Source organism: Saccopteryx leptura, chromosome X (assembly GCF_036850995.1).
Source record: "Saccopteryx leptura isolate mSacLep1 chromosome X, mSacLep1_pri_phased_curated, whole genome shotgun sequence".
NCBI classification, from domain to species: domain Eukaryota; kingdom Metazoa; phylum Chordata; class Mammalia; order Chiroptera; family Emballonuridae; genus Saccopteryx; species Saccopteryx leptura.
In genome coordinates this window covers 66,828,079-66,845,307 of record NC_089516.1, presented here as the reverse complement: position 1 = coordinate 66,845,307, position 17,229 = coordinate 66,828,079, and the positions used below count along the sequence as shown (strand labels likewise).

Genomic DNA, 17,229 nt, shown 5'->3' with positions numbered 1-17,229 from the left:
GCAACATGTTGACGTTCTAACCCTCCCTACTCCCTACCCCCAATCCTAACCCTCTAAGATTATTGTCTTTAAGTCTATTAACTGTTTTTGTTTCATTCTTCAGGTGTGCTTCCCTAGATACTGCTATTACTTGATTTATCTATTATGAGCTTTATTAATTTTCCACTGTAATAAATGAGGCTTTACCTCAATTATTCTACCTCTCAGCCCAATATGGTTATCATGCTTTTTAGTTCCTCTGTTTGTTTGCTTTAGAAATATACTTAGATCTAATTATTTCTGGTTTCATAAACTAGACAATATATCTTAACTCCATTTGTAAGATGAGGCTTAGTTCCCTGTTCTTCCCTTTATCACTCATTTCTTCTACCTGCTAACTCTTGTCATTTGTACTTCTCACATTTCCAACTGGGATAACATTTTGGGATAACATTTATGCTTTGCTCTTTATCTATAATTAAGTAGCTCTATAATTAAGTATCATCCTTTTATATATTGGTTATTTCTGAAATTGAAAAATCACTATGCAGTGTTTATATTACTATGGCTATTTAAAATTTTTTTTCCTGTCAAGTGTTATAAGAACATTTCCTAATTTGTGTAATGTTTTGTTTTTCTGGAGTTTCCAGTTGCCTTTATTTTTTTCTTGCATTGTCTGCAGCATCAATAGTTTCTCTAATTTCTTAAAGGTAGATAACATTGTGAGCCCCCCCTCTTTTATTTTTTTTTCTGGATGCTTCCCTTCTGGAGCCCCTCCTTTCTTCAGTCCGGTTTGAATGTTCTTTAAGCCTATTGTGTAGCTGTCATCCTTAGACTTTGATTAGACTGTGGTTTTAGATCCACTGTTTCCTGAATCTAGTGTGTATCTCTATTTTTCTTTACTCTCTTTGCTGAAGTATATTCCTAACTTCCTAGAAAGGGGTAAGAGGTGAATTTTGGGTTTTTGCCATTTGGAAATGTCTTTTTTTGTTGTTTACATGTTTACTAGTAAGCTCGATTTATAGTTGACTAGGAATAAAACTGTAAGCACAAAATAATTTTCCCTCAGGAACTTTAAGGCATTTTTCTATTGTTCTCTCCTACACCCAATGTTGTTGATGAAGTGACCAGTCTATTCCAATTCTTGTTCTTCAACTGTTAACAGTTTTCCTCTTAGATGCTTTTAGGCTCTGCGTTTTATCTTTGACATACTGAAATTTTATAATGTGTATAGGAGGTTGAATTAATCTATTTAGAGAAGAACATTCTGATTTTTTTTTTTGCCTTGGGAATAAATGTCTGAAAATAGGGTTCTATATATGGGGGTAGAAGATGATGATTCTGTATATAGGCTTTCAATGAATCCCCCACACTTTATTTTCACCCTCTCCTTTACTTTACATTTCTAAGTTTCAAACTTCTCTGTGGTCCTACAGGGTATATTGGCATTCTGCCAGGCTATAAACCCCCTCTGCCACTTTTTGTGCCCTTCTTTGTCAGTCAGCATCTGTTGAATTCTCTATTCTCATTATTAATATTATTATTATATTTTACTTGTTTAATGGGATCTTGAGAGAGGGGAGAGCTACTATTATTTAGTTGGCCAACCTGATCCAGATGCTGATATACTTGTCAAAATTTAAAGTTCATAAGCTTCTAGTGATTTTTTTTGGAAAAATATTTGTACATAGGAGCAATTAGCGATAAACTAGACAAACCTACATTGTTTACCCATTAGTAGAAATTAGGGGATTCATCAAGGTAGAAGCTCTGTGAAAGAGATTAGGATACAGCAATGAAATCCAGTTCTCCATTGCTCCGTGGAAAGCTGGCTTTAGTCCCTAAACTAACAATGAAACAATGGATATGCATAAAATTGACTCTAATGAATATTTTGCTATCCTTCATTTCATTTGTTTATATTTTATCCTAATTTCTTTTGAGTGGGTAGCTCTGTTGAGATGCTGTGGAAAAGATTTATGAGACAATGCTCAGCATGAGGCTTTCATCACTCATTGTCATAGTCATAAGCAAAAGTCAGGAATTTTCTTCTGAGGAAAAAAAAAAGAGATTTCCATAGAAGGACCCTAATGCTGGGTTTTTAATCAACAACCATATTGAAAAAGTTCTCTTAGTTTTACAACTACTGAAACAGTATCAGTCTGCCATTATGTCACATAACCAGTTGTTTTATATTTACCTCAATTGAGGACCTGGCCCTGACCACACTTGTATGCAAGATGCACTAAAATGCCAAGTTACCTAAGGGCAGCATTGTAAGTTTAGACTGATTTAATCTCACACTGAATTGGCCTTCCTGGGATCACAGTTTTCTTACCAGTCCTTTTCTGCCTGTGGTGATTCTAGTTTTATAGTGCTTCAAGTTCTGAAGCGGTGTCCCAGCCCCATTATTGTATTTCCCAGTCCTCGGGTTTGTGTTTCACAGGCACTTACTGCAGGCAAATCTCTGCTGATTATATTACCACTGATTAACCTCCCATCCCCTAAGATACTTGTATCTTAGATTCTCTTTTGAATTCAATTTTCTGTACTTATACCCTATCCTGCCTGACATTTCCCTTTTCACTAATCTCTGAGATTCACTTTTTTTTACTTACCTTCCTGTGAGCAAGTTCTGGATTAATGGCCCACAGACCTCATACTTAAGTTAATATCCTTGTTATCCACTCAACCCCATGGGTATGTTTGTACCATTGTTTATAGCCTTTCATCATAAGATACCTAGTTATAACTGTTGGAACTTTGTCTACAACATATTTCAACATCAACTTAAACTCAGCTTGACTCATCTTTCCTGATAATCTTTACCACTGCTTAATTTTTTTCTTCAATTTTTAAGACATTTTTGCCCTCTTAGAATCTGTTTCTTAATTTGCTTCTTATGTGTGACCTATGTCCTTGCCCCTCAACTTCTGACTATTATAATTCTTCTTTTACCAACTACCTTGCTCTTCCTCTTCCTCACTTACTCTTGAATATTGTGGTCAGATAGGGCTTAGAGGTAGTTATGTGGTTTAGATGTCCATTAGGAACCAGAATGGATTTTGTAAATGGTTATGATAGGGGACTTTTGGACAAGGGAGAAATCCTACTTTATTTGTTTTTTTAGATTTTATTTAATGATTTTAGAGAGAGGAGAGAAAAAGAGAAAGAAGGGTAAGAGCAGGAAGCATCAACTCATAGTAGTTGCTTCCCATATGTGCCTAGACCAGGCAAGCCTGGGGTTTCAAACCAGTGACCTCAGCATTCCAGATCAATGCTTTATCCACTGCACCACCACAGGTCAGGTGGAAAAATCCTACTTTAAACCAAACAGATCACAAAGGTAATCACATTTTGTTCATAATACTACTACTCTAATCCTCATTAGTCCAATTTCATAAAGGTAAACTGCAACATTGTTATAACATTTTTAGAACTTATGATTAAGAGGTTGTATTTGAGCTAATGATTTATGAATCTACAGCTCAGAATTGGCTAGGATGGTTTTATCCTGGCACTTCTGTAAATTCTCTAGATGTGTTTTAATTTATAAATGTATTCTATTCAAAAGTAATAGCCCTTAGTGATGTCCAGGTATCCCAAGTAGAAGTGAGAAGTGTATGTTTTTATACTTATGTGTAAACGTGTCTTTCACTTTAGAATTATAATGAATCACAAATAAATAAGCAGACACTCTCAAGGGAAAGCAGTGACATTCAGCATGTATCACTGTCCTTATTTCAAAATAGCTTAAAATTATTTTAATTATTGGAATGCACAATTTTTTAATAAGTAAAAAGTTTTGACACCTGAAAAAACAAATGTCACTACTGATTTCACCCACATTTGTAGGGAGAAAAAAAAATCTTTAACCAAATGATGTTTCTATATAATATACATACAAACTGCTCTTTGAACTGTGGCTGCAGCTGCTATTTGTAGAGCCCATCCCTGTCTGTATTTCTGTGTTCAACCTGTGGTCAGCTAAAAGCCTTTGCTCAAAGAGTTCCCAAATTTCATATTGTCACATTCCAAGCTGGTCTCTGCTGCTGTTTTCCCAAGCAGCCCACAATGATATCATGATTTTTTGAAGCTATGCTTTAGTGCATCCTTTAGAATATTTCTTATGCCACCCCTGCTCATGGTTATGTCATAAAGTTCACCATACCAAGCATACGTGTGTATTCATCAATAACATGATTTGCATTCTCATTGACCATCTGACTTTCAGAATCTCAGTAGTGGTGGTCCTCTTTTGCTCTTTAACATTAAGCATGACTGCAACTCTGACAATAAAACAGCTCAATGAGGTAGATGTAACATCTGTGGTGGGTGTGAATTTCTATTATCAATGTTTTATAATTTCCTGAAAACAAGTCTTTAATCTCCTTGGTTAAATTTACTCCTAAGTACTTTATTTCTTTGGTTGCAATAGTGAAGGGGATTGTTTCCTTAATTTCTCTTTCTGACAGTTCATTGTTGGTGTATAAAAATGCCTCTGATTTCTGAGTATTAATTTTATATCCTGCCACCTTGCTGAATTCATTTATCAGGTACAGTAGTTTTTTGACTGAGACTTTAGGGTTTTCTATATACAATATCATATCATCTGCAAATAATGATAGTTTTACTACTTCTTTTACAATTTGGATGCCTTTTATTTCTCTTGTTGTCTAATTGCTGTGGCTAGGAGTTCCAGAATTATGTTGAATAAGAGTGGTGAAAGGGGGCACCCCTGCCTTGTTCCTGATCTTAAGGGGATTGCTTTTAATTTTTGCCCATTGAGTATGATGTTAGCTGTGGGTTTGTCATAAATGACTTTTATCATGTTGAGGTATGTTCCCTGTATTCCCACTTTGCTGAGAGTTTTGATCATTAATAGGTGCTGGATTTTATCAAATGCTTTTTCAGCACCTATTTAAATTATCATGTGGTTTTTCTTCTTCCTTTTGTTTATGTGATGAATCACATTGATTGATTTGCAAATATTGTACCAGCCTTGCCTTCCCAGAATAAATCCCACTTGATCATGGTGCATGATTTTTTTCATGTATTGCTGGATCCAGTTTGCTAATATTTTGTTGAGGATTTTAGCATCTAGATTCATCAGGGATATTGGCCTATAATTTCCTTTTTTTGAGTGTTGTCTTTGCCTGGTTTTGGAATCAGAATTATGCTCGCCTCATAAAAGGAGCTTGGAAGTCTTCCTTCCTCTTGAATTTTTTGAAATAGCTTGAGAAGGATAGGAGTTAGTTCTTTTTTGAGTATTTGGTAGAATTCACTTGTGAAGCCATCGGGCTCCAGGCTTTTCTTAGTTGCGAGTTTTTTTGATAACTGTTTAAATCTCATTTGTTGTAATAAGTCTGTTTAGGTTTTTTTATTTTTCCAGATTGATTTTTAAAATATTATATGTTTCAAGGAATTTGTCCATTTCATCTAGGTTGTCTAATTTTTTGACATACAATTCTTCATAGTATTTTCTTACAATCTTTTGTATTTCTGTTGTGTCAGTTGTTATTTCTCCACTCTCATTTCTAATTTTATTTATTTGAGTCCTCTCTCTCTTTTTCTTGGTGAGCCTAGTTAAAGGTTCATCAATCTTGTTTACCTTTTCAAAGAACCAGCTCCTTGTTTCATTGATCCTGTAATTTTTTTCATTTGCCTTTATGTCATTTATTTCCACTCTGATCTTTATTATTTCCTTCCTTCTTTGACATCTGGGCTTTACTTGCTGTTCTTTTTCTAGTTCTTTCAGATGCAGGGTTAAGTTGTTTATTTGAGCTTTTTCTAGCTTCTTGAGGTATACCTATAATGCTATGAACTTCCCTCTCAGGACTGCTTTTGCTGTGCCCAATAAATTTTGAGTTGTTGTATACTCATTATCATTTGTTTCTAGGAATTTTTTAATTTCTTCTTTGATCTCATTGTTCACCCATTCATTATTTAATAACATGCTATTTAGTTTCCAAGTATTTGAGTATTTTTCAGTTTTTCTGTTGTGGTTGATTTCTAGTTTCATGCCACTGTGATCAGAAAAAATGCTTGATATGGTTTCAATCTTCTTAAATTCGTTGAGACCACTTTTGTGCCCTAACATGTGGTCTATCCTAGAGAATGTACCATGAGCACTTGAAAAGAATGTATATTCTCCTGCTTTAGGGTAAAATGTTCTGAAGATATCTATTAAATCGAGTTGATCTAGTGTGTCCTTTAAGTCTGCGGTTTCTTTGTTAATTTTCTTTCTTGAAGATCTATCTAGTGATGTTAGTGGATTATTGGAATCCCCTATTATTATAATATTGCTGTTGATCTCACGCTTTATATCCATCAAAGTCTGCTTTATATATTTAGGTGCTCCTATGTTAGGTGCGTAGATATTTATAACAGTTATAACTTTCTGGTGGATTGCTCCCTTTATCATTATGTAGTGACCTTCTATTATTTTTTTTGTATTTTTCTGAAGTTGGAAATGGGGAGGCAGTCAGACAGACTCCCGCATGTGCCCGACTGGGATCCACTTGGCATGCCCACCAGGGGGCGATGCTCTGCCCATCTGGGGTATCGCTCTGTTGCAACCAGAGCCATTCTAGCGCCTGAGGCAGAGGCCACAGAGCCATCTTCAGTGCCCGGGCCAACCTTGCTCCAATGGAGCCTTGGCCGCGGGAGGAGAGGGGGAGGGATGGAGAAGCAGATGGGCGCTTCTCCTATGTGCTCTGGCCGGGATTTGAACCCTGGACTCCTGCACGTCAGGCCGATGTTCTACCACTGAGCCAACCAGCCAGGGCCATGTAGTGACCTTCTTTATCTCTTACTATACCTTTGTTTTAAAGTCCATTTTGTCTGATATAAGTATTGTTACCCTAATTTTTTTTTCATTTCCATTTGCATGAAATATTTTTTCCATCCTTTTACCTTAAGTTTATGTGAATATTTTGTTTTCAGTTGTGTCTCTTATAGACAGCCTATGTATGGGTCCTGTTTTCTTATCCATGCTGCTACCCTATGTCTTTTGATTGGATTATTTAATCCATTTACATTTAAGGTTATTATTGATATGTAGTTGTTTATTGCCATTTTATTCTTTAAAGCTGTGTTCCTCTTTTGCTATATTCTTTTCCCCCTTTGTTCTGTTTACAACACGCCCATTAACATTTCTTGTAGCATTGGTTTGGTTGTAATGAATTCCATGAGTTTTTTTGTCTCGAAAGCTTTTTATTTCTCCTTCAATTTTAAACGATAAGCTTGCTGGATAAAGTAGTCTTGGTTGTAGGCTCTTGTTCTGCGTTACTTTGAATATTTCTTGCCATTCCCTTCTGACCTTAAGTGTTTCTGTTGAGAAGTCGGATGTCATCCTTATGGGGGCTCCTTTGTAGATGATAACCTTTTTTTCTCTAGCAGCTTTTCATATTTTCTCTTTATCATTTAACTTTGGTATTTTAATTATGATGTGTCTTGGTGTAGATTTCTTTGGGTTTCTCTTTATTGGAATTCTCTGTGCTTCTTGAACTAGTGTGACTTTTTTCACGCATCAACTTAGGGAAGATTTCAGCTATGATTTGATTGAACAAAGTCTCTATCCCTTGTTCTTTCCCTTCTTCTTCAAGAACCCCTATGATGCAGATGATATTTCTCTTCATGTTTTCAGAGAGCTCTCTTAGAGTTTCCTCAGACTTTTTAAGTCTCTTTCATTTTTGCCGCTCTGCTTCAGTGCCTTCGTTTATTTTGTACTCTAACTCGCTGATTCGATCCTTAGCTTCATCCATCCTGCTTTTAATTCCTTCCATTGTGGTCTTCATTTCTGATATTGTATTTGTCATTTCTGACTGATTCTTTTTTATTACTTCAATGTCCTTTTCTATACTTGCTATCTCTTTATTTAGTTGTTCGTTATGATCACCTATTGTTGTTCTAAGATCTTTGAGCATCCGAACAATTATTATTTTAAACTCTGCATCTGGTAATTTTTGTTATATCTGACTCATTCAAGTCCTTTTCTAGGAATTTCTCTTGATTCATTTCTCTTGTTGCATTTCTCTACCTTCCCATTTTGTTTGTGTATAAGAAGGGTGTGGCCACTGTAGTCCAATGGGTATGGCCTCTGTGTTCCCTAGGTGTGGTCTGTCTGTAGGCCTGCCATCCCCTCTGCCACTGCCTCAGGCATTCAGGTATTTGCGTTTCTGGCGCCGGCCAGCTGCAGCTGTTGCTGTGGTTTCCACTTTCACCCAGCTTCCACAGGTGGGGCTGCATGCTGCGCCCGGGGCTGCAAGCCTTGGCACCATTGGCAAGGGTGACCACCTTTGCTAAGCCGAGGGTCTCTGCCTATTCTCTGGCTTTTGCTCTGCCCCTATGGTTGGAGCTGCACTCGTGAGTTGGGCCGCAAGCCCTGGGCTTTGCAGGCCCAGCGAGGCCATGCACCTGTGCTCAGCCATGGTTCTCCATCTGTTCCCAGGCTTTTGCCCCACTCCTGCCTGCAGAGTTGCGCTTGCACATAGGGCTTCAAGTCCCGGCTCTGCAGGCCGGGTGGGGCTGCATGCTTGCATTGAGCCACGGGTCTCTGCAGATCCCAGGCTTTCACCTTTCCCCTGCAGGCAGGATTGCAGGCAGGCCCATAGCTGGCCAGACTGCTTTTGTGTGCCCCCACCAGGCAAGATTGCGCTCACTCCTGGCCTTAGTCATAGCTAGCCCAGCTTCCACCCCCACTGATGGGACCATGCTTCTGCATCCTGCCACCTCCCACTCTCCAGTGAGCCCTCAACAGTGTGGTTGGGGGAACTGCACCTCAGATCCTAGCACTCAATACTGTATTCCTTAAGGCTCCATCCTTCTAAGCAACTCTGCTCTGAGTGCCACATAAGAGCTTGTTTGGCTGGTGTCCTGCTTCCCTTTGCTGGTATTGCTGGTTTTAGGGGAAATATTCATTTCAGATTTAGGGAGTGACTCAGCCCAGAGGTTAGGGTGGCTGTCCCTCAAAGTGTTTCTCCCTGTGCCTCCCAGATTACACTCTCTTCCTGCTGCTCTGGTCTTCTCCTCTCTCCCCATCCCCTGGAGCCCCAAGTGAGTGGTTGTGAGAGAGGTTTTTTGCATGATCCCTTTAAGAAGAATCCTGGGTCTGAGAAATCTTTCTCTTTCTTCCAAGCAGTATCCTGACTTGTTTCACAGCTAAATACTATCCATATGCTGCTTCTAGGCTCTGGGGCTGCAGGCTGGGTCTTTGTTCCTGGTGCCCAGGGCCCTCCCCTCTCTGCTAAACTCACTTCCTATCATGTGAGTCTCTCCGGGCTACCATTCACTGCTGGGAGCTGGGCAGCCCTCTCCACAGTTTTTCTTTTCCTATCAGTCTCTGTGTGGCTTCTTCGGTGTTTCTTGGTTAAAGAGTCCTCTTAGTTTAGTCCAAAGTTGGTTTTTCCAAATGATGGTTCTTAAAATTAAGCTGTAATCCACTTTGGTTCTGGGAGGTAGAAGTTGGTATGTCCACCTACTCCATCACCATCTTGCCGCCAATCTGTGGTGAGTGTGAATTTCAAAGTCCTGCAAAAACTGAGCATAGCTTGCATTGTCCATTGATGGGAATCAATTCAGTAAGTTTCTATTTTTCCAGTTTTGTTCTAGATATTTGCTAGGAATAGAGCCAAACCTAGGAAACAGATTATCAGAGCAGAATTTCATTTCTCCCTTTATGTTAGTAGTTGTGTTTTTAAAATAATTAATATTCTCCCTTAATGTGCATCTTAAACAAATTTCACCATGTACAGAGGATAAGTCTACATAGGATCTGAACCTAAAAATATAGCTACCTTTGAGGGGCTTACTACCAATGGGGGGAAGAAAATTTAATATTAAAGATATATTGAGCATTATTTGGTAAGTGTTAGGTAATTCATACAGCCCAAAAGTGGCAGCTAAGAAAAGCCAGAGCTTGAACTGGTATGTAGTACAATTTCTTGCTGATGCCACACTATGGTTATATTCTCAAACAACGATATTATTCTTTTTAATTTTGCTTTCTACTTTACAGTCACTTGCATTATTGGGCAGTGATTTTTAAGTGAAACTGTAGAGGGAGCATAATTCAGTGACTATTTTTGGCTCTACGTGGAAAATGTTGACTGTGTGTAGCTTCCATGTTTATTTAGCTTTACTCTATACTTTCAGTCATCATTAGACATTTTTACAACAGGATGGCAATTCTTGGCACTTATACCAAAGGTGTCAAAGGTGCCAATCTTCTCTTGCATTTGGTTTGATTGATGCTGCCTCTATTCCACCCTGTTTTTGGCAGCTACCATGGGATGCTGTGGTCAATGTTGAGTGCCCTTATTTGCTTGTTGTCTTAGAGCTGGCACACTCTGTTCAGCAACCAGTGCATTCTGTGCTTCCATTCCATTCCTGTCACACTCTCCTTAAAACCTTACTACCTCCTGTTATGAAGTGCTATCATTGCACTGCAGTGCAACTCAGGATTGTCTGCATGTTGTTTGACTGTGTGATGTTTAACATTGGGTCTAGTTTAGTGCTCTCCAGATGGTAACTACTAGATATTTGTTCAACAGAGGACACCCTGAACAACCTTCTCCAGATTCTGTTAAAAAGCAGAGGATGTTAAGGTTTTTTACAAGATTGGAAGTACGTATGTTCAATATTAGCTTCTTGTGTCTATTTTATATCCATGTCATAGCCACAAAATTAGTTTGGGCACCCCACTTCACTAGTTGGTACTAAGATGAAGTGCTCACTTTTTTCTATGGTGGAATCACTTGAGGATTTTGTTAAATATCTCAGAGTATGAATGATTTTATTTTATTTTATTTTAAGGTATCAAGTAATTACTGATGGGTGGCGGTAATGACAACAGTGGTTGCAATGAGAAAAAATAGATTTATTCAAGAACATTGAAAGGGAAATCTTTCTTTAAAAATACATCTATTTTTAATTTTATCAATTTTAGAAAGCATGGTAGGGACCTGCCTCTTCTTGTGAGAGATGAAATACCAATTTACCAATTTCTATAAACAAATTAACTCTGGGAATGACAGAATAAAGGTGAAAAACACTGTCTATATGAGTAGCAAAAGAGGACTTAGACTTTTCTCTCTCCAGAAAATGAACAGGTTGAGGAATAAACAATAAAGAAGTTTCTCAAAATGTGGTTCAAGGATGACCTGAATCAGAATCTTGCAGTAAGCAAGTTGAAAAGTCAGAATCTGGGGTTCCACCTTAGCCAACTCAATCTAAAGTTGAGGAGGAGAAGGCCCAGGATTCTACATTTTAACACTCAAACCTAATATTTCTGATGCACACCAAAGTTTGAGAGCCACTGACCTACAGAGTTTCTCATTCTTAGGATCCCTTTGATTTGACTACTGCCAGTAATGTAATGAGTTCTTAGTCTACAGCTTCATGGTGAGTCCTAAGAAATAAGGTCCAATTTGGGTCAAATAAAATCTTTTCTTTGAGGAATGGACTGTTGATAGTCTTATTATTCTTTCAGCAGATAGATATTTATTAAAGGCCTACTATGTAAAAAGAAAGAAATATCTAATAACTTTGTGGGCTTAGATATTAGAGGAAATAATGTAACAATATCTAGAGAGTCAGTAGCACTAATGGATGCATCCCTCATGTTGCACTATTAACGAATTGTTTCCAGCTGAGATCCCTGTAATCTGCAGGTGCTGTTTACCATGTAATTTTACCATAGGAAACAAGGGTGTAATCAGTTAATAAAGTGTAAAGAATTTGATTTTTTTCCCCTGGAGCAAAATGCCTGGCTGCAGCCAACATTCCTGATGCCTCCCCCCTTGTGCAATAGGAAAGCAATATTTGAAGAGAGAAAGCTGTTTTGTTCATATTCTGCCACTCGCCTCTGAAGGCCATGCTAATGAATGCAAAACTCAAGCAAGAATTCCAGACTTTCATATGAGCAGGCAATGATTTTTGTCCTTATGGTTACACTATGCAAAAGATAGTTTTCCCTTCTTCATCTAAATGAGGCTCAAATAAGGGCACTTGACTAGAAATTCTCTTCAATTTAAGCAGTGTTTTGTGTTGTTTTCTTCTAGTTTTTATTGACAAAATTATAACTATATTCAAAGCATTTTTATACACTGGTAGTCCCTTTCTAGTAAACACTTGATTTATGAATGTTCCATATTCATCAATAATGCCCCTTAAGTCATATTAAGTTACTCCTACCACCCATGGAAACCGGAGCTGTTTCTACTATCTGCAAGAGTTTGTACCTCCCTCAGTCCCCTCCTCGGGGAGCTAGAGTATTCACAATCTCCCATTAGACCCTTTGGAACAATTAATCTGTAAGCACATTCTCCTGCTGCTATTAGGACACAAGAAGGTGCTAGAGATCCTGCCAGAACATTCATAGGAGCTGAACCCGTTAGAGAACACAAAGAGTGAGTGAAACTCTGGAATTGTAGTTGTGATGGTGGAGGGTTCTTCATTTGTACTTCAAAAATCCTTTCCCATAGAAATAGCACTGTACTGTAATAACATAACCATGTAAAACTCAGTTATTTGACAAATTCACCTATCCAGACCATAGCGAGGAATCTAACAATAAACAAATGGCCTCTAAGCTGCCAGAGAATGTACTTCCTATTTATTGAAAAAGCCATTCAAAAACTTACTGACTGCCTGCTTATTCTGTTCCTATGTGATTTTAATTAGTTTTAACAAGATTTCAAGCTTATAACATTATAAGTAGCAAATTTGAAGGGACTAGAAAAGATGTTATGGGTACATAAAGTGAAATCTGACAGTTGACAGCAAGCTAAAAAACATTAAAAAGAAGCTTAAAATTTCAAAAATCAATCACAATGAAGCACTACTTCACATCAACAAGACAGGCTAAAATGAAAAATACTGATAATATCAGTGTAATGAATATGCAGAGCATTGGAATCCTCATACATTGCTGATGGAAGTATAAAATGGTACAGTCACTCTGGAAAACAGTTTGGCAATTCCTGACATCGAATACTTACTACATAACCCAGACGTTTGACCCATTTGTGTTTACCCAAGAAAAATGGAAGCATATGTCCCTCCAAAGACTTGTACACGAGTGCTGATATCTGTTTTATTCATAATATCCCTAAATTGGAAATAACCCATATGTCCTTCAACAGGTGAATGCATTAAAAATTGTGGGATATTCTTTTAATAAAACACTATTCACTCAGCAATAAAAATGAATGAACTAATGATACCCACAACATGGATGAGTCTCACCAACATTATGTTGAATAAAATAAAAACACCAAAATCATACAAGCATTGTACAATTCCATTTATGTCAAACTCTAGAATAGGAAAACTAAACTATGATGATGGAAATCAGAACAGTGGTTGCCTGTGGGGGGTTTGCTCTGAAGAATGACTGGAAAGTCCACACGGGAAAATTCTGGAATGATGGAAATGTTCTGTCTTGATTTGGATGGCAGTCACAAAGTTGTGTACATTTTTCAAAACTCTTCAAACTTTATGCTTAAATGTGTTAATTTTATTGTAAGTAGATTATAACTTCAATTTTAATAATGTACAAAAATTCATAATGTACAAAAAGGAGGGAGGAATCTTTCAGAGGATCTCCCTGCTACAAGATAAAGTCTAAATTCCTTAACATAATCTAGCCCTTAATGACTTTTGGCTCATTCTTTATCAATCCTTCTCACCTCCTACTGCTTATTCTAAATTACTGTACTTGTATTTCCAAAAACTGCTATTATCCATCTTTCCTCTGAATTTTTAAATGTGATGCTCCTTTCATCTGGAATTTCTTTTTAGTTTCCCATTCATCACTAAATCATTGACATCCTTCAATACTCACAGAAGTAGCACCTCTTCCAAGAATTTTTGTCTACTTTCCATCTATATTAGGTGCTTTTCCACTTTCTCCCAGAGAACTTTATATTTCCCATATTTCTCTTTAACAAAGCATATATTGCTCTGTATTGTAATTATAATTTTTCCCCAAAACCTCAAAACCATAGTGTACTTGGGCCACTTAATGTACAAATAATCTTCTACATATTTAGTAAGTCCCCTGAGTTAAATCATATATTGTAGATTAATTTTTACTCAAAATATTAATAGCTGAATTAAGTTTCAGAATTCAAAGTTATCAAGAAAACTTTTCTATCAAGAATGACTTGTTCTTTTTAAATTGCAAGTGATTGAGATTTTATTGTAATTAGCAGTTTGGATTTATATTATTAGTAGTGTAATAGCTTACTTATATTGTGGGTTAAGTAACTTTCTTTTTTTAAGATTTTATTTATTGATTTTACAAAGAGGAGGGCTGGTGGAGTGAGAAGTATAGTTACTCCAATTTAGTTTTTCATTGCTTGCTGGTTGCTTGTGGTATGTGCCTTGACCAGTCAAGCTCAGTTTCGATCTGGTGACCTCAGCATTCCAACTCAATGCTTTATTCACTGTGCCACCACAGACCAGGCATCTTTTTATGGGATGTATCTGGAAACCTAGCCAGACTTTATTATGTTAACTCTATGAGAAAATGCATTTTACATTCCAAACAAGTGACTCAAAAATACTGCCCAATTGAATCATGTGAAATTGCTGATATTCAATCATTTCTGACATACAGAAATGACAGTTTCATATGGTTCAACTTAAATGTTTTTAAATTAACCTTATGACAAGTTGGAGATTACCTAAACATTCATTTATTAAGTTTATATTTAACACGTGCATATGTTCTGCAAGATGCTAATCTTGTACATTAAGGCTGTTGGGTATACATAATTGTTATATGTAAACAGTAAATCACAGGGTTTTGAAGTAAGTTGTTATAGAGTGATAAGGCTTTCGTGAGTCCTACCCAATTTTTTTCAATTGAGAGATGCAGCAGACATGAAGATTCTGAAATTGTTTATTTTTGAACGTTAAACCTAGGATGAAAACATAGATTCATTTCTTCTTTTTTAACCTCTAAACTACCTAACCAGTCTATTTGGAAGATTGGTTTTAATAATAGTACTAGTTAACATTTATTGAGTGCATATTACATGCCGGGTACTGTGCTAACCCTTTAACAACTTTATATGCAAAGTACTATTTATTATCCCTATTTACAGATGAAGAAATTAAAGTTCAAGTAACTTGCCCAAGGTTACACAGCTATAAATGGCAAAGTCAGATTAGAATCATTATCATTCCTACTACTCTGTCTACTGTTTACCTTAAGCATATTTTTAACCACAAAGAGGCACTCATGCTGAAAGATTATGATTCATTTCAGCAAGTACATATTTAAGCTGTGATTATCATTAGTGAAACCAAGCCCATTTACATATGAAATACACAGTATTATTGTGAGAGATCATTGTAGGACAGTAGAGGATCAAACACCAAACTGAGTGTTATAGACCCAAGTGCTATAGTTCTATTAATAGGAATCTAGGAAAGAGAGAATAAGTGTGTGCTTTGTCATGATTAACTCCTAGTTGAGCATTGACATAAATGGCATCTTTCAATCATAATTGGATGCACAGCATTCAGGGAACAAACCAAAAGTTTAGTATAGAATGGAAAAATCATGGATGTATAATAATGACATTCAAGAGGGATTTGCAAACTCAAGTCTGATTCTGGTAAGACATCAGTAGGACATGAAGAAAGTTAGAAATCCATGACTGGGCTCTCTGGATCCCACAGCTATATGGAGAAATGAAACTCAAAGGATTAGTCATTAGGGCAGAAGAAAGAGAATTGAGAGCTTAGCCAAAATTTTATACCTGCATAACTGAAATAATAATGATAAAAAGAATAAAAGGATTTTTACAGTGGAGGGAAGATGGGCTTAGGCTTTAGACATATTGAATTTAAGGTGAAGGTAGACTGTCTTCAGAAAACTAGTCTTTTTAAGTCAGTTATGGTTGACTGGAGTCAGCCTTTTATTCATCTAATTGATATTTTTACAGATGGCCCTTCTGAATTTTTTCTTCCCTGAAGAAAAATCCTACACTGAAGCAGAAAGTAAGCATGTTCATCGCAATAAAAGAAGCAAGAGCAGTGAAGGAACAGATGGTAAGTCTACCTGGGTGTTCCTTAGTCATATAAGGGTTAATTGAGTATCTTTACAAAAACTAACTTCTCAAGTGTGCTTCACCATCTAATATATTGTTCACAGATCCAAGGTCACAGAAGTTTTCTCCATCCTAGCCTACCTATCAGTCATTTGATATATAATTGACTACACAGAATCCTGTCTCCTGCAACCCCAGTTAGCTTCTATCCTTTTACAATATGTCTGAGAGCCATGGTAGCATTTGTATTTCTCAAGAACACTCTCCATAAAGACCTCATCTCTTTTGGGGGTATCCCATAGTGCTGTTCTTGGAATTGACAATGTTGTGTCATGGTGGCACTTACTCAGTATGTTAATTTCAATGATAATGTGTCAATATTGGCATCAGCTACCATATTCAAATATGAACTAGAGCTTCTAGAACTTGTTTGTAAGTTCCTTGAGGACAGTAATTTATTTCTCTTTGTAGAGCTCCAGTATTTAGACTAGTATCTGGCAAATTGTTGATATTTATAATGTAAGTTGATATTTATTGCCCCTTTAGCTAGGTTATGATTTGCCATGAAAAATCGTCCCTATTGAGAGTAAAATAGATTTGAGTTAACTAGCAATGCATTTTGTGGTGCAAAAAAAAATGTTGAGCTAGCTCCTGGGCAGGGTCTTTGAATCACTCTATTTCAATTCACAGAACACTACCTCTTTACCACAGAAGTTTGTAGAATGTATAACTCTTGGTTGCCACAAAGCCATTTGGATTCAGACATAGTATGTGCTGGCTACCTCTGCCAAAGATATATTTCTTGGGGTTACAAATCACTATGACTTTATGAAGATGAAAATGAGATCTTTTAAGCTGACATTTGTCAATGAGAATAAGGGCCAATGATGGAGGCAGTTCCAGGAGGCATGTGCTATGTGCTATTAAAGAAATAAGACCAATCAGTAGGTGAGTAAATTTACACAATGGAATAATATGCAGCAATAAAAAGAAGTAAATCTTACCTTTTGCACAAGCATGGTTGAACCTGGAAAGCATTATGTGAAGTGAAATAAGCCATTCAGTGAAAGACAAGTACCATATGATTTCACTTACATGTGGAAACTAATGAACAAAATGAACTAACAAGCAAAATAGAGGCAGACTCATAGAGAGCTGGCTGACAGCTGTAGGGGGAGTTAGGTTA

The 17,229-nt window shown here is 36.9% G+C and overlaps 1 protein-coding gene across 5 annotated transcripts in view; it reads left to right on the top strand.

Moving 5' to 3' along the window:
- The window catches only part of EDA (ectodysplasin A), a 417,660-nt gene that overhangs the window by 302,009 nt on the left and 98,422 nt on the right, over positions 1-17,229 (top strand). For all 5 annotated transcript variants that reach the window (XM_066357164.1, XM_066357162.1, XM_066357165.1 and 2 more), the window contains exon 2: positions 15,939-16,044. In XM_066357164.1, coding sequence (XP_066213261.1) covers positions 15,939-16,044 — 106 coding nt within the window. The remainder of the gene's footprint in view (positions 1-15,938; positions 16,045-17,229) is intronic.